Below are 24352 nucleotides of genomic sequence, written 5' to 3' on the forward strand. Positions count from 1 at the left end.
CACTTTCCTTCTCATTCTATTTTTTTTGAAAGTCTCACTTCATTAAGTGGAGGTCTGTTTTTTTTTTTCATTCCAATTACCCTGACGGCTCATTACAACAGTCGAGGAGACAGACTAATCCCTGGTCACCTAATATCCTTCTCTATCTCACCGTGTACCCACCCTTTCATCTTTTTGTCACTTAGTTTTTGCTTTCCATGTAACTTTCTGTAAATCAGTTTCCAGTTTGCATCCTTCCCACTGTTCACTTCTTTCAGTATTTCACAGAAACAAGCACCTTCACATGCATACACGTGCATGCACATGTGTTAAGTGTGTGAAAACTATAATACTTATTTCCCCATCTCCCTCTCTCCCTTCTTTCTCTCACTCTCCATCTTGCACACTCTCTCATGCAATTCAATTCTAATAGGTTTTATTGGCTTGGCGATTCATCTGAGTGCAGCAACTAAGTTCAATTACATAAGGAAGCCCTTTGGGCTTTCACCAGACAATCAACAACATTCTCCTCCCTGTCACAGGCACTCGCATGCTCATGCATCTCTGCGTATACACATAAAAAAAATCCAATTTCTACTTAACAATGGTGGCACAGAGATGAAACACCCAACAGAGGCCACATCCTTTTAGGATTTTGCAGATACTCGCGCTGAGTCTGTGTGTTTGTGTGCCTTTGCTTTGTCATTCTTTCGAAATTTCTCACATTTACATCAATAGTGGCCTCCTGAATGTTGCAGAAAGCTAATTTCATTGTTTTAATTTGTTCACACACGTACATGCACAGCAACAGGAAATATCGCACTCTCTCTAAATCAAGGCTTCTTAAAGTGTGTCAATTAAGGAAACCAGCATGAATTAAGAGCTATAACAGAAAAATGCAGACATCACACACGGGTAGTTAACGTTTTAATGTGTCTGTTTAGAGGATAGTGGTTTATGTTGGTGATTAATTTCTTCATTTAATTTCACTAAATCATTTTTGTGCTGGTTTCTAGCTTGCAAACCAGCACCCTCTGTCCTATTAGGAAGACAGAAACGTGTTTGTGTGTTATGATCACTAGAATAAAAGAGTTAAAAGCACCCACAAGCAACATGCTCTCTCAACATTAGCTCTAATACTTGAAATACTCAATTTGTCTTGGGTAAGGTGCTGCCTTGATTGCTATGGACTGACATGACTCTTATGTGCTCTACTCCCCATAAATTCACATCACATGAACTGTGATTTAGTACATCTGTGTTCACACCTAATTTAGGTAATATCTATATAAGGTCAAGGATGAAGACCATGTGTGAAAATAGCCATAAACTGTGGAGGAATGAATGTGCAGCCCATATAATGCTACCTAGCCCTCTGATTGGTCCCCGGGCACTCTGAGAAACCTTGCTCTTAAATCATAAACATGCATGTATACAGGAATTCAAAAAAATTCAATAACACACACAGAATAATATGTGGTAGGAAAGTGTGACTCGTCCAATAAAGATCAGCTTCAATGCATCATGTCTTTGCACAACCAAGGCCCCTTGGAGAGTTTCCCACCTCTCACTCACGATTCTCCTTGGCTAGCATTAAACCTGCCTCTCTTTGTAAAGTGACAGCACTTAAAGCACCTGCGACAAATCTGAAGCCACTTTTGCCTGAGTTTGAGCTCAGTCTGCAGACCCTCATGGCAGATAATTCTCGCAGAGGGACGGTTGACACAAAATGAGACATAGAGATGAACAAGTTTTTTTGCACCTGAAACAGAATGGTTTCATTTCTGCTGACTCATACCTTATAACACACATCTTCCATCATCCCCTCTTTGCCTGCACTTCCTCCCCCAGTGCACCCAGGGATTCCCTGTGGGAAGGCTGGGAGCCAGCTAAACTGACATTTCGTGTATTTGACAAGCCGTGGTGCTGAATGTTAACCTGCATTCAACCTCCATCGTCCTTCATCTCCCCCTATTCATTTCTCCATCACACCCTCCTACCCCCATTCCCCCAATCCAACTTCTCACTACTTTACACCCACTTTGCTCCGTGTCGCCTTCTCAGAGAGCAAGGCCTTCTTCGGTAAAGAGACTGAACTGCAGCTGAACCTAGAATAGGGGGCAGACCGGTGGCCAAGTGAGAAATAGTGATGGTGTTTGAAGAGTAGGGACAGGAAAAGGAAGTGGACAGGAGGTGCTAAAAAGGTGAGAACAGTTGAAAGCACAAGGAAAAAATGACATTGAGGAACATAATACAGCAAGGTATAATGGGAAAAGGTGAATAACAAGAGTGTTTCAAACAGATAAAAGAAAATGACCTCAGAGAGATTGAAAAGGTAAAGCATGAGACTACATCAATACACCAGTAAAACGGCATTTCTTTTGATCTGCATAATGTTTTGGGAAGAAGTGAAGATCCTCGCTACAAAATAAGTTAATCATTATTTGAATGAAAGAAAAAGATGATGACACCTACTTAAACAATGTGGGTGCACATGCTGGGTAAAATGTTGGAGTTATGACTCATCTTATATTTTATAGCATTAAATCCCATCATTTTTAATATTGACTGGTGACTTTCGTTTAGTTTTTAGAAGCTGGCATGTCACCAGCACTATATTAAATCATTAATACATCAATACAGATGTAAAGCAAAGCGTGCATTTAAGTTCTGTGGCACTTACAAAGACACACATATTACCAAAAACATTAGAGCTTGAATTCAAGGGATTCATTTGACATTTCTCAAGAAATAATTTTCACCATATTAGCTGGATTATTAGTTGTGACATTCAGGAAAATCAAGTGCGACTTTCCGTTGCCTACAGATTAATATGATGGTTGCATCAACATCTCTGAGCTCTTTGAGATAAGGTTTAAAACAATCTGCCCAGTGGCTGAGTACAATTTTTTTGAAGTACAGCAACCTACCACTGATACGGGGCACACCGAGAGGACTTAAGAAGCTGATTGCTGAAAATCTATGGCGCAGCACAAAGGAGCTGAAGCTAGGCTTATGTTGTTTATGAGGATTTCCTGTCTTTTATGGATTTTTATTGAGGCCAGATTCCTTGATCTGAAAGTATCATTTTTTTTTCACAAAACGAAAGGATAAGAAAAAAAAAAAGCGATATGTCAAATTAACGAGCAGCACAGAGCAACGACATTAAATAAAGAAGATAAATGATGAAATTTGAGGAAAAAATGCCACAGAGGAAAATAAATGGAGACGACTGCTAAGGAAATGGTGAAGTAGGAAGCCGAGCAGAGTGGAAAAAGACAGAACATTTTCTACAGTGGTGGCAACACACATCAAAGCTCGACATGTCTAACCTTTTTGAATAGAGAAACAGAGAGAAAGAAAGAAAGAATAAGAGCGAGAGAAAGGAGAGTTGTTGGTGATGTCACCTTTCATCTTGCCAGTGTTGCCACCCGTGATGTCTGTGGAAAGCTGCCATTACGTGTGTCATCTGATTCTTGTACAAAAGTACGCTCGGTGTGGAAAAGAAAGCGATGGTTAGTGCAACAGTGAGAAAGATAGATAGACGAGGGTGCACTAACTAAAAGCAACCTAAGAATGTTACATAAGATATCATGTCTCAGCTCCCTTCATTCTTCCCACTGCCTCTGATCTTCAAATCAGGTGCTAGAATGAAATGACAGGAGCTGCCAGTGGGGGAGTGGGGGGTTAGATCAAAAGGGCAAACCTACTGAGTGACAGTGGTGTGCAGGTAATTAGGTCAAACCACAAATGCATTGGATATGAATCCATATAAGCCGCTAATGACGAGCTTGCTTTACAATTCAGCCCTACTGCTGCTGTCTTGTTAAAATTTCACAAATCTTGTTTTGTCCTTATTTGATTGCAAGTTTTACAGAGTTCTTACTCTCCTGGATTACACAACTTTAAACATATTCTTTTCAAATGTACTTCTAAGCCAGAGAGAAAGTTTAGCCAATTTGTCATATTTCCTGAAAAGAAGTGGTGCGAGATATTCATGTGATGTTGCAAGCGGCATCGCTAGCATCGCCTTTTATTAATAAAGGATAACTGCTGTGTTCATTTCCACAGTTGTATTATTGAACTCTGCTAGCAACATTTACACATGTAAAAAAATATGCTTATTTATTTTGAGCCTTTGTGAAGCTGTTTTAACTCCTCTTCGCCACCCTCCCCTCAAGTCACCCTTTCATTTGATCAGCTGCCCCTCACAAACAGAGGTAGGAATGTGATGTGCTTACACTCAGAGCTGTGGTTACAAATGACCCTAATAAGGATATCAGCTCTCACTGATATGATACAGAGCCACAAGTAGCTGAAACCAAACATTTAGAGCAATCCGATGCCTGAGGTTTCAGCTCAAAGGGATTAATTGGACTTATGCTTACCTCATTATCTGGAAATTTGGCCGTGCTGAACATCTAACAGTGTAATGAGATTATATATATATACTCATATATATTACTGAAAATAAGGACTAGCATAGCAAGTAAGTGGATAAGTAACAAATATGTTATTTATAAATTACTTTTCAGAGACAGAGTCACAAAGTGCTGTAAAACAAAATAGAATAATTTAAATAAAAACTAGAATTACAAAAAATAACAGAAGTTTTAAATATAGTAAAGACCAACAAAAACACAGAATAAAACAGAAGAAACAAAAGCTGATAATTAAAGCAGGCATTATCAATAAGAATCGAAAAAACAGAAAGGCTACATAAACAAATAAGTCTTTAGCTGATTTTTAAAAGAGTTCCAGTTTTTTTTTTTTTAAATAATCTTAATTTCAGCTAAGCATGGTTTTAGTATGAAACCAATCCAAAGCCACAGACCGATAGGCTTATCAAAGTCAAAGTCTCTTCATTTGTCTCACTTGGGAGACATTTGCTTTGGACATAGGGACAGAGGGATCACACTGCACAGACCCAATGCACTCCACAATCTTCAATCTTGTGTGCAATACCAAAGAAACTCTGAACCTGCAATCACAGAATGCTAGCAGCAGTAACTGGTAAGTGAGCTGTGTTGAGTTTAAAGTCAGAGTTTTCTGTGTCATGACAGTGGCTTTTTTTTCAAGCCTTGCTAAATCACCATGGTTACTCACGGTGAACGTATAACCTGGACAGCAGCAAGTTAGGGTCAGAGTTTTGGTTTAAAGCCTGTGGAAAGAGACATTTTCACACTGATTCTGATACGTACAGCATGTTTTAAGTGCAACATAGATTCTCTGCTGGGCAAATATGTTTTATATGTGCAAGTTCATACATGAAGCCCAGCTGTAAAGTTACAGCAACTCAGGTGCCGCATCACTTTGTCGCTGGAATGTGCATATATTCAGTTGGTATGCATAAATGTATAAATGTTTGTATACTCGATTCTAATGTACTGTCTGTTTTGCACTGATGAAACTGCAGCTACTAGAACACAGAAAACACATCTATAAAATTAATTCCACTTTGATCTGTCGATAAACCAAAGCAATTTCCACATCTCCATTATTAGGCTGTGGAATGGTAACCTTTAATATTTTATTGCATCCAGTTTATATTTTCCTGAGCTCTAAAGCGTGGCTGTCACGTTAGAAACAGACAGCAACATTGAGAGCACACGTGGCGATAAAATAATTAACTTGCTCTGTTTGTTTTTTCACTCTGCGCACTTAATTCCAAGCTTAATGATTTTTCTGCAGCATTAATCTCTTGTTTTATTTGTGACAGTGTTGCGATTGACTGTTAGATTTTTTTGTACTGTTTATAGATTTATATCACTGTTTTATCATCAACACCTTATAATATCTCAACCTGAGTAGGAGGCATTCTCAACGATCACGTTGTGTGGAAGTGGAGTCTCGTGACGCGTGAAACGCCCATCATGCTGTTGTGATACCAGCTCCAACTGGGATTTGGGGTTTTGTTAAGCCAGCCTGGCTTTGTTGAACTTCATAGTAGTATACATCTCAGCAGTGTGTTAGAGAAGCAGCTGAGATAAATAAACTGGATCTTCTCTATTTAGTGCTTAAAACAAAGTCTAAAATCTACTGGGGGCCATTGTAAAGAGTATAGAAGGGTATTGTGAGCTTGCTTACTAGAACAGGTTACTACATACACTTTGGGAATGTAGCACCAGTGAATTTATTTGCAGATCGTGATAACAAAAGCCCTTTTACCAGCATCTTCCTCCCCTCTAAAACCTCTGTTCATGCAACAAGAAAAGAATTCCAACAGGTTTTTCACTGCACACTGTGTTTCAACTTCTGTCCTTGTCTTCTCCGTGTCATTACGCACTGTGAAATTCATTAGTTGTCAAAATATCTTGTATCTTTAGCTATTGCACTTGAAGATAAGTTATTTTGAATTCCTTGAGGAGAAGATTGGGTCACAGTGGAGATAATAAGCTGCTTCTTTACAAGCGATAGCCAGAATAATAATGTTGGTGACTAGTATCTGTGCATGCTAGTCTCCTCGTGGAATCAATAGCACTGTGAAATCAATTGCACAGCAGGCTTAGCAAAGGTTTCCTGCTGTGTCCGAATCAAAAAAACAAATAAAGCTGAAAGAAAAATGAGACAAGCATCATGCTGTAGTGGGTCTGTTGCCCACTGCCAGTATAGCCAGACTCCAAATACTCTGGGAAGATAAAAGAATCAATGCAATTTAAAAGACTTCACTAAAATATTATCAAAAAATAAGAAAAGAAATAAGAAGCTTAACAAAGCAACCACTGAACATAAAATTATTCAGGACCATTAACTACAGCCTCAGGTACTAAAACTTAAGGGACACAAAAAGAACCACAGGAGCAAACTTTGCAAGCACTTGTCTTAATACTAAGAACATGTACAGCAAATTCACTGTTAGTGATCTTTACTCACCATACACCAACAGGGTGTAATGATCAGCAGCACGACCATAATCATTCTGGGCCTGGCACAGGTATGTCCCGTTGTGTGATTGGCTAAGACGGGAAATCTGAAGAGTAGTGCCAGAAATCTCTGCCCTCTCAGGTAAGGTGTCATTAATCTTGGACCACTGAGTGTTTCTGGGCCTGTAAGAAATAGGAAACCTTCAATCAGTCATCAAAAGTCAACTGTGTAACATCTAGATATCAATGGTAGGAGATGACTTTGAAGCTGTTAAGTAGATGACCCAGGGCTAACATCTATAAAGAAAACAGAATTGGACCAAGCACTGAGCCCTGAGGGACCCACATGAGTGGTGCTGTTGAGGACATGCAGTTCTGAAGTGCCAGTTAGATACGTGTGATGAGAACCATTTGAGAGCAGTGCTAGAGGTACCACCCAGTTCCATAATCTGTCAGTAAAATAACATAATCAGTGCTGTCAAAGACTGTTGATAGTTTAAGGAGAGGGCGGAACCCTGATTCGGGCCAGCATCTTCACATATATGGACATTTAAGAATCACCAATTAACCTTGATACATGTCTTTGGCCCAGGAAACTGGAGTGCCCAAAGGAAATGCAAATGCCGTAGCTGACCAGAACGCTGGAATCTTCTAACTTAAATATATATAGATTTTAGTTTTAGATGTCTAATTTTTGCAGTTTATTATTATACCTACAAGAAGCAGTGCTATTTGCTATCATAATGGAAGTTTGGTGGAGACCTGAGTGCTAAAGTGCAGCTCTTGATCTACCCTCACCTATGGTCACAAGCTCTTTATTGTGACCGAAAGCATGATATTCAGATACGTGTGGCAGAAATCAGCTTCCACTGAATGAGGTTTGGGCTCTGCCTTAGAGATGTGATGAGGAGGTCAGTCATTTGAGAGGGTCTGAGGGTAGACCTCTCTTCCACATTGAAAGGAACCAGCTGAGGCGGTTCAGTGATCTTACTAGGATGCCTCCTGGGGCCTCCTAGGTGGGGTGTTTCAGGCATGTCCTACCAGGACAAGACCCTAGGGTAGACCCAGGACACTCTAGCCTGTGAATGCCCCTGTGTTTCCCCGGATGAACTGGACGAGGTGGCTGGGGAGAATGAGACCTGGGCTTGTCTACTTGCTGTCCCCGTGACACGTGACATGAGCATAGATATACACATTTTGAGTAGCTGCATGTCTTTTATCAGTCCAGAAACGTTCTACCTGCGTTCCCTGATCATTACTCTGTATCTCTGCTGGTGTGTGGTTTCAAAATGACAAAGTAAGCTGTATTGTTTGAAAAAAAGAGATGTCTTGTGGAAAAAGATATCTCAAGATAAGCTTACATGCAGTAATCACACACTTTAGTTCATGTTTTCTGAAGAGACGACTAACCATTAGGTTTTACCTTGACCGTAGTAGAACGTGGTAAAGGATGGCCTTAGTTAGCTGTTAGTGGCCAGTGTATCTCTAACATGTAACTTGTTGGTTGTCCAAATAAAAATAACTTTATTGTATAATAACTTTATGTTTCTATGCTTGTCAAATAAAGAAGACAGGATATAAGGCTGTTCAGGATTTAGATCAGCTCAGAGGCACTTTTGACAGAACTGGTATTTAGTTAATAAGTAATGTAATTTATAACTTCTTTAATAATCATGGTAGTCATGCTATTATTAAATTCACGGGATAAAAATATGGGTTATTGAATCAAATCTTTCCAAGGAAGTTGCTTAACACTGTCAGCAAGTACCTCACATAACAATGCAATAGATAGAATATGCATAGTGTGAAAGATATTTAATAAAGCCTGAAGAGCTAAATTATTTTAGAAGCAAAGGAAGTCAATATCAGATTGACTTCGGCACTACCAGAAGTGGTGGCACGATAAAAAAAGAGGTGAAGACGGAGGGTAAAGAAGCCCATAGGGTGAGGTTGACATGAGAATGAAAGAAGGGTCTTAGAGGAGAAATCATGGCAAGCGAGGGGTGCATCCCGATAAATAATCATGAGATGTGTGGTTAGAGGGCAGTGAGTGCTTGAAAGAACTGGGAAGAGGGACAAGGGGGAGATGACAGAGTAAAGGGTTGTCAGGTGTTAAGAGAAGGAAAGAAAACGGGAAGAATGTATTACAGGTTGAGTGAGGGGAAAATGTGTAGTTCGAGATGAAGTGCAGAAGTGCAGGCAGACAAAATGCATTGGTCATGAGGCTGGGAAGGCAGAGCAGATGGGAGGTACAAGGATTACAGACCCCCAAATCTTTGTGTGTGTCTGGCAGGGTTTCATGGCTCTTGCCACCCTGGCCAGATTACAATCCTGACTCATCTGGGATCTAATCCCTCAGGAAGTCTAATTAAACCACCTTCTTGGTTCAGCATAGATGCCTATACACAGTTTCTCCCTTTCCACACTGATGTGTGTTTTTTAAAAAAAACCAAACAGTTTTACCTCTCTTGCAATAACAAACTTGCACTCCTACTCTGAGTAATTCCTTACAAAGATAACACACAAATAATCAGGCTATCAAGCTAAATGAAAAGACATTGTCTGCCTTAATCTCCCCTCCTAGTAACAGACAGACAGTGAGTGTACCCTTCACCAAAAGGAAGTGGCATATAATTGGTAATTAATGCTTAACAGGCAGTTAACAGGGCCAGGGAGCAAGCGCGAGGGTGACAAGGGCACTGTAATGTGTGTGTAAGTGTGTGTGTGTCTATGAGTGTGCAGTCCAGCATGAGATGAGGGTCATAGTCCAGCGCTGCCTGAAGTCCCATCCCTCACTGTCACATACACACTCACACACACGCATACACAGTGTCCCCAACCAGCCGTTACAAAGCTTTAGTGGGGCTATAGCCAATACACTTCTCAGCCAGTCCTAACTGTGGGATTTCACTAAATTCATCACACTGACACACACAAAAACACACATGCACACACTTTGGCTGCAATGGGCTTTACTAGGGAGCTTTAGCGGACCCGATGCCCACAGACAGACAGACAATCTAGGGGAGGGTTTAAGAGCTTAGGCCCCAATACCCATCTAGAAAGTGCCGAAAGGGCTGCCAACACTCTAGAAAAAGGCTTCATTTCAAGGTCGGATCTTAAAATTGTTGACTGCTGATTGGGTTTGGGTAACCTCACACACAGTGCATACCATGTCCACATTTAGAAAGAATTCTTTGTATCCCCTTACACACTTCCAATATCCTATCAGGCACAGTCTAAAGCTCCTCTTCTTTTTGTCCTTCATGCAATAAAATATGGATCAGGTTTTTATCCATCTGTCAAACGGTAAATGTCAGGTGAAACCACTCTTCTGCTTTTCATCAAAGTCAGAAGTACACTGCTATGTTCACATGTCCTTACATAGCAAGAAATATATTATGTGGTTTAATATTGTAAATTTACACATGTAATAGAAGATAAATATGGCTTACAGTCCATTTCCCAATATTGTCAATAATAAGTATTGATATTTAGATAGTGTTGATTTCTGAGCACAGTATCAAAAAAGTACAAAGATAAAGACAAAGATAAGTCTATGCAATATATTAATTTCACAGACTACAAAAAGATGGCTGAAATTAAAAGTACTTGATAATTGCACTAAGTTTCTGAAGTAGAATCCTGGAAATGAAGGATCATAATGAGAAATTACAGAAAGATTGAGAAAGAGATGAATGTGAAAAAAGTATTAGACAAAAACAACGAAACTGTTGTAGCTTTCTGATTAAGAGTACCTAAGGTCTCACTGATTTTTTTGTTCCTTTAGAACCAGTAATGCTGGTTAAGCGCACATGTTCTCCCTTCTGTGATAATTGCTTTATGCTCACACATTTGGGAGCTGTCCAGGAAACCTGTTTTCTGTTGTGAAAAGCTCCACTGGAGCAGGTAGAGGTTATTCAAGGATGTTTCCACAATAGCAATTAAGAAGGAGATTTTTCTTTAAACGAAAGTGGATAGTAATTACTTGGAAAATAAACAGTAATATATTTCAGAGATGCTCTCTGTTGGATAGTCACAGATCACCTACTGCACCCAATTTACCTCTACAGCCCATAAATGGCCAAAAAGTTTTGGTAGCACCCCTTATCACTTCATTGTTGACACTGTTGACAGCTAACGCTTTCTCTGAACCCTCAACACATCAAAATTTACGTTTACTTTGTTATGTTTTTCACATATTTCTGTTCTTTGAGACATATTAAAAGAAAACAAGTAAACAAATAAATACTCTTGTGTTATTGCGGCCACAGTAACTTCAGCTCTTTTGCAGTTCTTCAAGATTGCTTGTTATTCAATTGCAGCTCGTTCTATATTTAGCTGGTGGGATTTAATTATGATCTATAATTAATGGTCTGGGTAAATGTGTAAAACAGAGTTCTGCTAACAGATTGGCAGAGATAAAGTCAAGCCTTACAAATCTCTAGCAATATTAGAAATGAAATGTCATTCTTGTAGCAGCAGCTCAAAACAATTCCACAAAACTGTGTTAGACACGATTCAATTTTGCTAAATTTTCTATTTGTAAGGATTGATACCGAACTCTGCAAACTCCTGCATGCCCTTGTCAGTCAAACGATGTTTGCGTACCCTTAAACTGATTTGTCAAAACCCGTTGCTTTGTCGAGGCAAGCAATTTATAATTTATGATTACTTCATCTGGAATTCATTTTAAAAATTATGGAAAAATCTCTCTCTTATGACAGCCTGCAACACTTTCACAAGTAGCGCCTGAAACCAGATGTCAAACAGAACTTTTACATATCTTGTGAAAAGTAAAGCTAAATTCATTTGTAATGAATGCATTATCTTCACAATATGTCCTGGTAAATAATGTGGAAAGCAAGACAAAAGCTGCACATTCTTAATGTAAAGCACACCAATGCCAAGCTGTTTACCACACATACATATACACATAGACTTACTGAGGATTCCCAGTGACAGAGCAGGTGAGGGTGAGCGAGTCGCCCTCTCGCAAAATGCCAGCAGGAGGAACAATTCGAACTGTAGGTGCAACTGTAGAAAAGGAGAAAGGAGGAGGGTGACATGAGTAAGCATTTCAGAGAAAACAAAAAACATTTCTCGATCCGAATGATGCAAGAATCAGACAAGAACAGGAAAAAAATCACGAAAGAAAAAAGAATCCGAAACAAAAGACAGGGAACAGAAAGGGAAAAGTTACAACATGGAAGGAAAATTGTCTTTGACATCTGTTTCCAAGGCAACCGTGCGACAATCCTATGGTTTAGACACCTGTTATCATAAGCAGCCCACCGCTCCAACAGCTGCTGTAGTGCACTTACTTCAGTAACAGAACAATCAGGAGCCAAATCCTCACTCGCGGTTGGTCATTATTGCCAGTTTTCTGGCTGGAGGAGCAACCAGGCAGAGATGTTAATGTTTGTTGATAGCTCACCAGACTGATCTATCAACAAACATTAATATACAAGTGGCAAATTAATTGTACTCACAAGGCCGATGTAAACATATTCGCTAAATATGAATCATCCACATCTATAAATATTTACATATGCCTGGGAAATGTTTGACTATTCAAAATGATATATTGTTGGATCAAGCAATCACATCAAGCTGTCAGGAACAGTGAAGATAGAACTAATGGAGTTACTGAATATGGTTGACTGCTGAAATTCATCAGATTAATATTGGGGGAGAAGAGAGATTACACTGTATGTACTTTATCTTGTATTCTCATCACAGTTTATCAGCTATAATAACGCCTTTTATCAATTGCTGCCCACAAGACAATCCCACTATAGAAGGAAATAGGGATCCACATGAAACAAATACAAAATGAACTTTGCACAATCTTTGTTTTTCCAAAAAAATATATAAAATAAAATAAAATAAAAATGTGCTACGATTTTTGTGCTGGAACATGTTTTTTGTTTTGTTCTGTCCCTGTGTATTATTTTCTGTCTTGTCACCTGTCTTATTAGCCTTTTCCCTGGTGTGTATAGTTTGTGCGTTTTCCCCACAGACTTTGTTATGTTGTTGTTTCCTTTTCCTTCAGTTCCTGACCCCTGGAATACATGTGGTACATGTCTTTGATATCTTGCCTCTGACACACTTTTGCTCCATTATCACAAGACTTCAAGGCACACCAGTAGCATTTCAGAAATGGAGCGTTTAGTCTGCATGGGGTCTTATATTCTGAAAACTGACCAGATTCTCTATGCCGTCCCCATGTCTAACTTCCTGTCCTCCTCATCTGCTCTGCGCTGCTTGACGTGACTTCCATTAAAAAGTAGACCCAACACTATTTTTAGAAATTCTGAGGGAAAAGTAGTTTTTGGAATTTTTCCAAAGTGTACTCTGGTGGGATTGGAAGCATTGCCTTTTGCCTGAGTGGCTGCAATCAGGTCTGGTGGTTAGGCTAACAGAACCACACCCTGTATATTTGAGTTTCCCTTGTTTCGGTCCTGCCGGCACGCTGCTTTTGATTAGTCCCTGTCACTTCTGGATTTTGTTACTGTGACGGATTTTCCTGTATTTTCCAATAAGTTCCTTCTTTTTTTTTCCAAATTTTAGTCCATTTCAGTTTTTGGTTTCACTTAGGCAGCATGCAAACAGAGTAGTACAAATTAATATCTTCAAATCAAAACACTGAGCTGAAAGCAAATATTTGTTCCTCCTCACATCAAAAACAAACATCAAAAACTTGACAAGCTTACATCTGATTTTCTCATTTTATACACTGATTCTACTGAAACAGACTTCAAAAAGAACAAAAAAACCCAAACAAATGCTGACAATTTAGTGTGGCATAAAAATATATCATACAAAAACCCAGGGAGTTATCTCTTTCAGTAGTTTTCCTGCTTTGCCTCGCTTAAGAGGACATTACAATTTAGTGCACACAAACTTGTGCAAAGACACCAGCAACAAAAAGACAAAGTCAATGTAGGGCAGGGATTGTTTCACATACTAATATAGTCCACATTTCTTTCACTTGATGTTGTTTGGCTGTTTAAACAACAGGCCAGGAGCCTAACCTGGCCATGGGCCTATTTCTGGCAGCTCCCTGCATGACAAGATTTGTATGTATTAGGTTTTAATGAGTGCAGGTCTCATACAGGGCAGTTCTGAATATCACTCTGTTAAAATCCTGGACGGTGTATAAATGAGCATCATTCTAAAATGAGATATCACCGTTTGAAAAATGAGGCTGCTACCCTGACAAAATTATTGCTGGCATTAAAGTAAAACACTATAATGAAGAGGCCTGAAGTAGCAATTTCAGTGACAGCAATACAGATGAAATAATGTTTGTTTTGAAATATTTGGCAATGAACATTATGTTACTTAATTTGTCTGAAAGATGGATAGAAATTGTTTGGATCTAAAGTACATGCACACACACACACACACACACACACACACACAAAAGAAGAGAAGGGACTTACAATACACATCCAGGCGATAATGCCGAATCCTCTTCTGCCCATTAAGTGCAGGGTGGAATGCCTCACAACTCAGTGCTGCCCCATCATCTTTCCTTTCTACCGGGATGCGGATGGTGCTGGACACACTGAATGTCTTCCCATTGTCCTGCAGGGATACCACACCTGGAGACAGGCAGGGGAAGCAGGGGGGATTGAAAGAATGGAAGTAAATAATACAGGTGAGGAGGCCAAGAAATATTTTAGCAGCCAAAATATGCCTGTTCTTACTTTCTCCCTGCTGAGACATCACACCTATGTTAGGGGACTGTGAGCTGCAGGGAGAAGGCGAGATGGAGGAGAAGAAGGGATTTTGCTTTCTTTTTTTGATGAGAAACCAAAGGGGGGATAGAAAAACTGAGCAGAAAGAGAGTAAGAAGTAAGGGACTGATGAATGAGCTTTTTAGAGCATCACCAGGTACCTGTAAAGGGGAGGATGAGTGGTGAGGGAGCAAAAAAGAGATAGAGAGAATAGAAAGCAATTTGCATCTATATTTCATGGCAATTATGAGCAGCAGCACAGTTTGTTTTCCGATAGTAAATCAACTGAATGTTTTGTCTGTGTGCGAGCGAAAGAAAGAGAGAGATAGAGGAGAGAGAAGGATAAAAGAGAAAATATGCATAACCCAATTGAGATTTTAACTGAGCCAGACATGGAGAGAGAGAAGGACGTCAAAGGAACAGGGTGAGAGAATAAAAGGAAAGGAGAGAGGGACGCACAGAGAGAGAACGAGGGCAGCAAAACAAGCATGATTGATGTGTGTGTGTGTGTCTGTGTGTGTGTGTGAGAGGGGTGGGGTGGTGGGGGCAGACATGAAAGAGGATGATAACAGCGCGAGGCAGATGCAGAGTGGAAGAAAGATGCAAGAAGAGAGGAGGAGGAGAGACAGAAGGAGGGAGGAGGAATAGTGGCAGCAAACTAACGGGACTTGACATGGTCACGTATTGGGAGTTTGTGCTTGTTTAGGCAGAATACAATATACTTATATTGCACTGAATTTTCAATTATTGCCGGCAAGCAAATGAAAGTGAGCTTAATCGAGGCCTGAGAGGATGCCAGCGTGTGCAGATGAGCAAGAATAAGGGTGCGGCGGGAAGATAGCGTCTTAATTAAAGAGTGCTTCTGATATCTGTTGGGATCTGCTTCTAACCTTTAGTGTCACAGTTCGTTTAACTCAGGGCCGAAAGAGATGGGTGGAAGAGAGGAGGCGAGAGAAAAGAAGGGAAGAGAAGAGAGGAGAGAGAAGCATTAGGAAACAAGATAAGACAACTGAGGCAAAAGGACAGTCCCTGTCTGTCTCTTGGACTCTTAAAGTGTTGTGTAGCCAACAACTATGCCGAGGAGCCTCACGTCTTTGTCAGCGGTGAAACTTACAGGAAAAAAAGAGACTGGTTTAAAAGAAGGTGAAGAAGTTAAGCATAAGGACATGGAGAAAAGACACAGAATGACGGTGACAGGTGCGTTCTGACAGAGAAAAAGAGAAGAGACTGGATGAAAGAGACACCCGGTGTCAGACAAAAATAGAAGGTAAAAGAGATGACAGCTGACATGAAGTTTAAAAGGGCAAAACGCTGCTCAGTGCATGTCCAATAAGCTGCTGACAACAGATTATCGCGCTTTATTTAATCTGGTCCGTGCAGAGCTATCTGAAGTTACAGATAAATGAATGAATTAATAACAATACAAAACACATCTGACACCAGTTTGTACTTTTGAACAATACTGTCTGAATTTATTAAAAACTGGAGATAAAACCGAATAAAAATAATAACAATAAGCCTCAGCGAGAAATGCTTTGCATAACTAAGTCCCCAAGAGCTGTTTTGTTGTTGCTCAGTCAACTGATAAAGTTTTTGAGCAATTTAAATCAAACACAAATGCTGATTTAACAGAAAAGTAATAAGAAAAATGGGTGGGGGTAAAAAAAAACCAAAAATGATTTCTCAGGGGTTAAATAGGTTGAAGGGCCATGGAAAGATAGTTCTCAGATGTATTATTGAGCGAAGTGCTCCTTTAACTGAGGGAACCCAAAGGAGACAGCGAGTTAGAGACGAAGGATAGATCAGGGTATCTGACTGATGGATGGCTCATAGATTTATCAGCAGCAAAGAAGTAGAGAGAGTCAGAAGATGTTGAATTAAAAACTGTCTTCACGAAGCTGTAAAAGAGATAACATGGGAAAAGAAGAAAATCAGGAGTGTGCGAGGCTTCTGGCAGTTTAATATAATAGTGTGCTTGTCAGATTACGTGCAAGTAAATTCAACTGAAATTAATTTTCATGAGAGATTAGCTTGAGAGAACGGACAAAGTCTATGTATATGTTTTCATAATGAAAAGATTTTCACTGTAGTGGACACGGAGAGGCAAAAGTGTTACATTATTTAGCTGATGTTGATTTAATGAACACAGATTTATTTCTTCAATTAACTTGAAATAGAAGGAATACTACTGTTCCAGTCTCAAAAGAAGTGCTGTTAATCAGTTGGAACTTTACTGTTGCCTATAAATATTGCACAAAAAAAAGTGGATCATAATGTAGAAAGTGGTTTGGAGAGAAATAAACATTGGCAACCCCAAAACCCAGACTCACATTTCCCTGCTCACTTATCATTCATCTATTTTTTACCTGCTTCTATCAACACATCCATCTGCTAGTCCCCGATCAACCGATCAATCACTCATTCTTTTATTCAGCACTCATTCTGTGATATCACCCAACCATTCTACTTCACCTGCCCTTTATTATCCAATTAACTCCCTCATTTATCTCAAACAATCATCTGAGCATTCTTCAGTCCATCTGTCAGCCATGTACCTGCTATCTCCCGTCCTTTACGCATCCATCGCAGGGTGGCGGCTGGCTTGCTGCGTGGTGACACACAGGTGAGTTCCGCCTCACCGCCCTCCACAGCCTCCTGCTTCACCTCCACGGTGGGTGTCTCTGGGGGAACCAAGACCGAGAGTGTCGCCACCTGGTGGTGCGTGGAATCCGTGTATAGCTGGCAGAAGTAGCCGCCCTCATCCGACACACTAACGTTGGTCAGTGTGATGCGAACCAGCCGTTGCGTGAAGAGCACCATCTGGAAACGGTCGTCCTTCAAGGCTGGAATTGGGCAAAGACAAAGGAGAGAGTAGGAGAGGGAAGAGGGTGGCGCGGAAGTGAAACCGCATGAGTTGGCATTGTTGAGGATACAGAGAAGAGGACCGTGAAAAGGTGGGAAAGAAAGGGAGGGGCGATGAAAATGACATGGAACAAAAATGTGGAATTGGTGAGGAACTCAAGAACAAGATGATGGGTGGTGAGTTCAATAGTCAGCAAACAAATATAAAAAAAAAAAGACAGTCACCATTTATAATGAAATAAGAAACAAAGCTACTTTTGGCTGCCCCTGTCATGTGGGATCACCACAACAGGTAGCGCTGCAGGTTTTCTTTGGCAGGTTTTAAACCGGATGCCCTTCTTGACACAAAGGGATTTGTGTCTCCTCCCAAGGATCTAATCAGGCAATCTTACGCTTGTTAAGCAAATGTGCAATCCACTACACTACTATGGAACCACTGCTAGTTATAATGTAAAGCATTTATTTAAAATCTAACCACTGTGTCACTATTAATTAAAGCCAAAAAACATATGTAGATCTTTTTACATTCTCGCAGACACATAAACATGCACACACAAGCTATGACTGCTAAAGATACCATATTTTACAAATCCCGTTTTCATACATTTTACTTGGCAGGCTTTCATCTTGGTAAATCTGTCAATTTTACATTTTTAAAAGCATTTCAGGAAGCTGACATCTAGTCCCCACTAAAGGTAATTTATTCTGCAGGATGCAAATTCTCCACAAGAGGGAGCTAATCAGTTAGTGACAAAGTAGTCCCAACTGGTCAGTTATTAGGATCCTCTATTCTACTTTAATTGGCTACTTTGTTGTGATCGGGACAGCTGATGAAACCTGAAAAGACGTTTCAACTTCTGAAAGGTTGCGCAACAGGTAAAAGAGTTTGGTGTGGACTTGGCTAAATCAATAAACGGGTCTGGTGATGGGTAGCTTAAATGGCCACAATCTGGCCACAATCAACCTCCCAAAGCTATTAAATATCTAAATTAAAGAGATTTGGATAATTGGCCGCTTGAAAGGAAACACTAGATCAATGAAAAGCTCCATACTTTCTTCATTCTGTGTGTATAAACAATTTTGCCTAATATCTTGAAAAACACAAAAAAACTCTTCATACACTAAATATGGTAAAATCGTAACTTGAGAAATAAGCAACCAAAGGTGTCAGGGAGATGTGGTGAAGCAAAAAGCACTGTGATTGTCTGTGAAATATACTGGGTTGAGTATCAAAACAAGTTAAAAAAAAACTCACTAAAAGACTACAGACAAACTTGGAGTCTGCTGGACTTTTATTCAGCAAAATGCAGGTTTTTGCAATGAGAACCAGACTGAATGAAATTGCAACATAAACTGCGCTTAAAGCGAAAGAATTCTTTTGACAGGACTTTTGTGCAGTGACAGTGTTTTTGAGGATCTTCGCCTCGTCTGCTTCTGTATGCCTCAGGTGGTCAGGCAAGTGTTCAGTCAGACATGGCAAACAACATAACAACCTGCTTATTTGCGTCAGTCTTATCTAACCTTGATGCAAGTTTTGGGGTAACTTTCTGTTATTTTTTGGAGGGAGGGGTCGGCACAGACAAAGGACATTACTTTTGCTCAAGAAATAAGCATCAGTTCAGGAACTCTACACATATCTTCTATGTGGGCAGAGATTCAGAGGTCTTGAGACAGGCTAGGATGAACCTGTACAGCAATGCAAAATAAAAGCAATTAGGACGAATAGTTGAAGGGCCTTTGAGGCAGCCTGTTACTGACCAAGCAAGAACAGGTTGCTGGAACTGCTTGTATTTTTATTACAGCTAAGATTAAAATTATGGGTCCAGAGTTACAGGTTGGGGTGGACTTCTGATATGCCTCTGTAGTTAAATGAAATTGGCCAAGTCTGGTTGAAAGTACTTTGCAAATAACAAGATTTCCTTTTTGTTGTGCATCTTTGAAAATACAGTGCATTTACATTTTGTTTGCAGTATTTTGCAAGTATCTATCAAACAGCACAAGAGAGCTGAAGGCTGCTTCAACAGAGGTACATGACATTTTGATCATTGGAATCAGTTGCTTCTTGGCCTCATGATAGTTTGCTCTGTAATAGCAAACAGTCAGTTATATCTCACCAACTCTGAAACGAGATTCTTCACCCTCTGTTTGCGATGTCACTCCCATGAACAGCTTTGCAGAGGAAAAAAAATTGACAAAAGATGGGAGACACTGTGGCTGCGACAGCACCCCTGTTGATTTGCCGCTCGGGAATTGATAGTGCTGTTAAATCCAAAGCTTGGTTTGATATAGAAAAGTTCATAAACAGTTTTGCAAAGTCAGTCTCGGTGGAGCAGCTCCAGGCTGCACATTGATACAACATAACAGATGTCTTGGTTCACTCATTTCCAGCTTAGAGGGAGAGTGTCGTTCATTTTCCCAAGCAATGATTGGACTTTGGTTAACTAGAATGCATTCATTCACTCTCTTTGTAAGTGCATGCTTTTTCCTCTCTAAGCCCATGCCTAATTAGCGTCTGGCATTTTTATTGTTTATCTTATTAGATTTTAATCATTATTGTTTTTACTTTCTCTGAAGAACTGAAACATGCTATGCTATTTATTTCATTTTAGGAAAGATATTAAATTCAGAGGCACAAACTTTTGAGTCAGAGATACGTGCTGAATACTACAGTTGTGTATAACATACTGTGTAGTTCAAACAATAGAAAATAACAAAAGGCATTAAAGGCAACAATTTTAAAGCCAATCCCGAATCTCAGACCAATAAGCTACAATTACTAACCATATAATCCACAAAGGAGAAAAATAAGAAAGGACAGTGACATGAGGGATGAGGAGTAGTGAAGATGTAACAACTTTCCCTTTGTTAGCAAAGAAAGAGTACAATCAATAGGGAGAAAAATGCTGATAATGACAAATAACACCAATAACAGTCTGTGGTTGACAGTGGCTTCATGTCCATAGATTCTCATAAATACCTTTGAGACTCACTTTGTATTGACTTGGCTGTGAAACCTCCCTCATGTTCCATCTCTATTTTATTCTGTCCCTCTCTTCTTTCCTTTGTGTTGGATTTGGCCTGGCCATCTCGCAGGACAATTTACAACACAGAACAGACACTACGGTATAGATATTAGCTTTGCGGGAGTGCGTGCATGCTTGTGTGTGTGTGAGTGTGTGAGCGAGAGAGAGCAAATAGGGATGTAGAAAAACGAGAAAAATAGACTACATAATGCAGCAGGCAGGGAAAAATAATATAAAGACAGAAATCCACAGGAGACTAAGAGAGCGGCCTGGGGCGATGGAGTTAGTCCACTTTTCTTGGAGGTACACCACACTAATCTGTCCACCCCACCCCTAAAATTTCCCCTCCATCGGATGGCAATGAGAGCATTGTTAGAGAGCCATTCCCTACAGACAGGTAAATCTTTTTCCCCCTCTCTGCACTAAATGGCAACTAAATGTCAGACTTCTGTTCAAGTCCAAGTTCACCATGATTGTCCTATCTCATTTGCATGCTGAGGAGAGTTGGCAATAAGATGAGAAAGAGAGATATGGACCACTACGGAGAAAGGGTCCATTTAGTTAGTTCTACTGCTCTATTATAGCTCTCTGTCCCCACAATCTCATAAAAAACACCCCTGACTAGTTGCTCACTAGCAAAACAGGCAGTCTAATTCACTGCACAGTGCAGCAGCTCTGTTTGGGCAGCTAGTGTGGAATGCATCAACAGAGAAAGGTCTTAGTTTTTTAGCCTGTAATCTGGGTGGCAGATGAGCAATAGACAAGTGATGGAAGAAATGGTGGAGGTGGCGAGAGCCAGAGTCAGGTGTAATTTACACTCCCAGAAAATGTCCACAATGAGGTTTTTTTTGTTCTTACAGGAGCCAAATTAGTTATGGGAAGCCATCAATGCTTTATAGCTTTGCTAGACTTTGGAGCACTTCCTAATGCTGTGTCTTTCTTCAGCAACTGATCCTCCCTTTCCTTATTCTCTCTGTGGCAGTGTTTTTCTTAACCCTCAGCACCTTTTCTCATTTCCCTCATTCTTTTCTTTCTTTCTCATTTTCTCTTTCATTTGAGCCTTCAAACGGCTTCTTCTTCCTCGTTTTGATTAGGCCTCATCATGCTTTCCGAAGGGTGCAAGTCCAAGCCTCGTGGGAGAGCAGACGGAGCGACTCTGTTTAAATACTTAATGGAACTTACCGGCAGCGTGCTGATCTGATAGAATTGGGGGGAGAAGGTTTCCCAAAGCAGCAACCTCAACTACCCAATTACGTCCGCTCCGTGATCGAGGTGACTAACAAGTGAAGGCTAAGTGTGTGGAACAAAAGCACTGGAGTGCTGCACCTGTGAACAGTGAAACTACGCCTGCAACTGTTTTTTGTTTTCACTGATTTGTCTCTAATCTTTGCATTCTGTTCAGAAAACTTTCATTGACTGCTATTTTGCAGACTGCTCCTGTGGGGAGTGTGGGAGTGTTGATTGCCGGATCAATGTAATTACAAGAACTGCAGGTTTTAATGATTAGAAAGTTGAAAATGTGTTCAAGTGCAAATTTGCACATATATAAATATCACACTAGATGATTGCAATTACAACTTTGAGGTACAAGAGCGTCCTTTTTACTGTGGTCAAAAGCAAAGGGTTTTAAAAAGTCTGAGCATTGTACCTTGTACCAACTCACCAAAAAAATCAGCTCTTGATCTATTGGCCGTTCATTATTTTGACATTAAGCTCCTTTTAGCATTTTACAATGTCTACCTACTTACTGCACACTAAAAAACAAACTATTAAACCGTTAAAGCTGCGTGAAACTGCCAGTGGCATTAAAATAACTATTAGGACCTTTGAACACTGTCTAATGCACAAACACAATGTTTTGTAAAAGTCAGATTTTAAGATGCTCGGATAAGAATTCAGAATTATGGACTTAGCAAGAGTTGCAGATTGGAATTAAAATGCTAATGTGTACGATACTCAGGAGCTCAGCAACAGTCATCAAGAGCAGCTTGAGTGAAGTTAGCTCAGCAAACAGATTATCTGTCTTATCACCTGTCACACAATTACAGCAGCGAAAAAATCCATTTCCAAATAACAAGTAATCAAAACATATTTCTTGGAGTAGCTAGGCACTAGAGAGACGAAGTGTTCTGACACTTGAAGGAAAGAATTGGTTCTTGGTATGTAGATCTTCAATAAAGTAGACACTGTTGAGAAGTTTTCACAATAGAAAGCTCCTTGGATGAAAGATGAGCAAGTGATTTTGCTGGGGGATTTGGGGGTTTCTAGTTGGCTGCTCTTCCAAACAGATAGAGATGATTTTTACGCTTGTTGCAGACTGTGCTTTTGATGTGATTTTGGCGGCGGCGGCGGTGGTGGCAGTGTGGAGACTCCTGTGCATAACAATATCATGTATGCTCAAAACCAAGCATCTGTGAACACATTTGTGCTGGCCCTTCGTTACTGAGAGATTGCAGCAGCTAGCTGATTAGCTGGTTAATAGGATTTTGTTTTCAAAGTTTGTTTGGTTTTAATATTAAATCAGGCTCACTAAATAAGGGAGTTAAACAGATATTTTCCTCTTTACTGATCAGTGTCTATGTTTTTTGTGTGCTTTTTTTTCCTTTGAGAACTTGTTTACATTTGACTTGAAGGAAAGGGGCTGAGCTCGAGAGGAGACCAGGCTACTGGTGTCTTATATGCCTGAACTAAGCACATACACCATCCTCCCCTTTACTGTGAACATTTACAAGCCACAGTATGAAACTGTAGCCTTAAGCCCAAACTAATGTCTTATCACATAGATTATGTAGTGCATAAATAACACATTTTTTGGTTCAATTAAGCTGCTACACACAAAATTCAAAGCAATGTTTAATATCCTTGATCGCTGTTCTTTTGCTCAGAGGTTTCCTAGCAGCATTTCTGCTGCAAATCTGGCTAAGGTAGCAACTTCTGCCCTTAATTAGCAAGAAAAAAAAACAGGTAGAGTTTGCCTACCCCGAGGCCCTCAGTGAATTCTGCCTTCATTATAATATTGGTTACAATGATAATTTGCCATAAAGCTGTATTTAAAAAAACATGTGATTGTCAAGGCCATGCTCTAATGAGGACTGTAATAAGTTCTGATCTCATCACTGGGGTTAACAGCGGATTATGCAGAGAGCTTCGCACTATGCTTTTAAAACAGATAAGTAGTCACACTGTTAGGGCACACAGTAAACCCATCTCCTAATTTCACGTGGTGGTTAGCTGACTTTCTAATGTGAAATCACTTCAAAGGCAAAATGAGGACATTTGCGAGAAGAAAAATGTAAAATGAAAGTGTTGGTGAGTCATTGCTAATGTGTCTAAAAGGCTCGCTTTAAATGTCACCAAAGGCAAATACATAGACAAGGATAAATTCGGTTTGTCTGCAGAGACCAACGTGCACGCAGATACACACCTCGCGTGCCGTTGAAGAAGAGAGTCTGGCGGCGGGGATTCTGGATGACCACGATTGATCCATCGTAGTTCTGCAGGCGGCAGGAGATCTGAGCCGTACCCCCCTCCAAGACTGTTACATTCTCTGCTTGCACTGCCTGACAATGGGCTGAGGGAGAGAAAGAGAGACATAAACATAGTGATACAGAGGTTGGGCAATCCAGAAGAAAGAAGGGGAAAAGAAAAGAAAACCGATTGAGGGAATAGAGAGTTGTTCAATTCTCTAAAGGTTGAATCTTATAAAATATAGTACTTAAAGGATGATTCATTTACTTGCTATTCATCACACAGACACAATAATGAAAGAAATGTTGAAGAGGAGGGAAAAAAGAGGAAGAGATAAAGTGATAAAGCGATTGAGAGCAAAAGAGAAGCCACCGAAGGACTCAGCAGGTAAAAGAAGGTTCTTAGCACTGCA

The 24352-nt window shown here is 40.1% G+C and overlaps 1 protein-coding gene across 4 annotated transcripts in view; it reads right to left on the reverse strand.

Annotated features, from left to right (window-relative positions):
• cadm4 (cell adhesion molecule 4) overlaps window positions 1-24352 on the reverse strand; it is a 151214-nt gene that overhangs the window by 10417 nt on the left and 116445 nt on the right. For all 4 annotated transcript variants that reach the window (XM_003450536.5, XM_005455265.4, XM_005455263.3 and 1 more), the window contains exons 2-6: window positions 23897-24043; window positions 17143-17430; window positions 14291-14452; window positions 11789-11879; window positions 6853-7025 (exon numbers count right to left, since the gene is read on the reverse strand). In XM_003450536.5, the coding sequence (XP_003450584.2) occupies window positions 6853-7025; window positions 11789-11879; window positions 14291-14452; window positions 17143-17430; window positions 23897-24043 (861 nt within the window). The remainder of the gene's footprint in view (window positions 1-6852; window positions 7026-11788; window positions 11880-14290; window positions 14453-17142; window positions 17431-23896; window positions 24044-24352) is intronic.

Source organism: Oreochromis niloticus, linkage group LG11, assembly GCF_001858045.2.
Source record: "Oreochromis niloticus isolate F11D_XX linkage group LG11, O_niloticus_UMD_NMBU, whole genome shotgun sequence".
Taxonomy (NCBI): Eukaryota; Metazoa; Chordata; class Actinopteri; order Cichliformes; family Cichlidae; genus Oreochromis; species Oreochromis niloticus.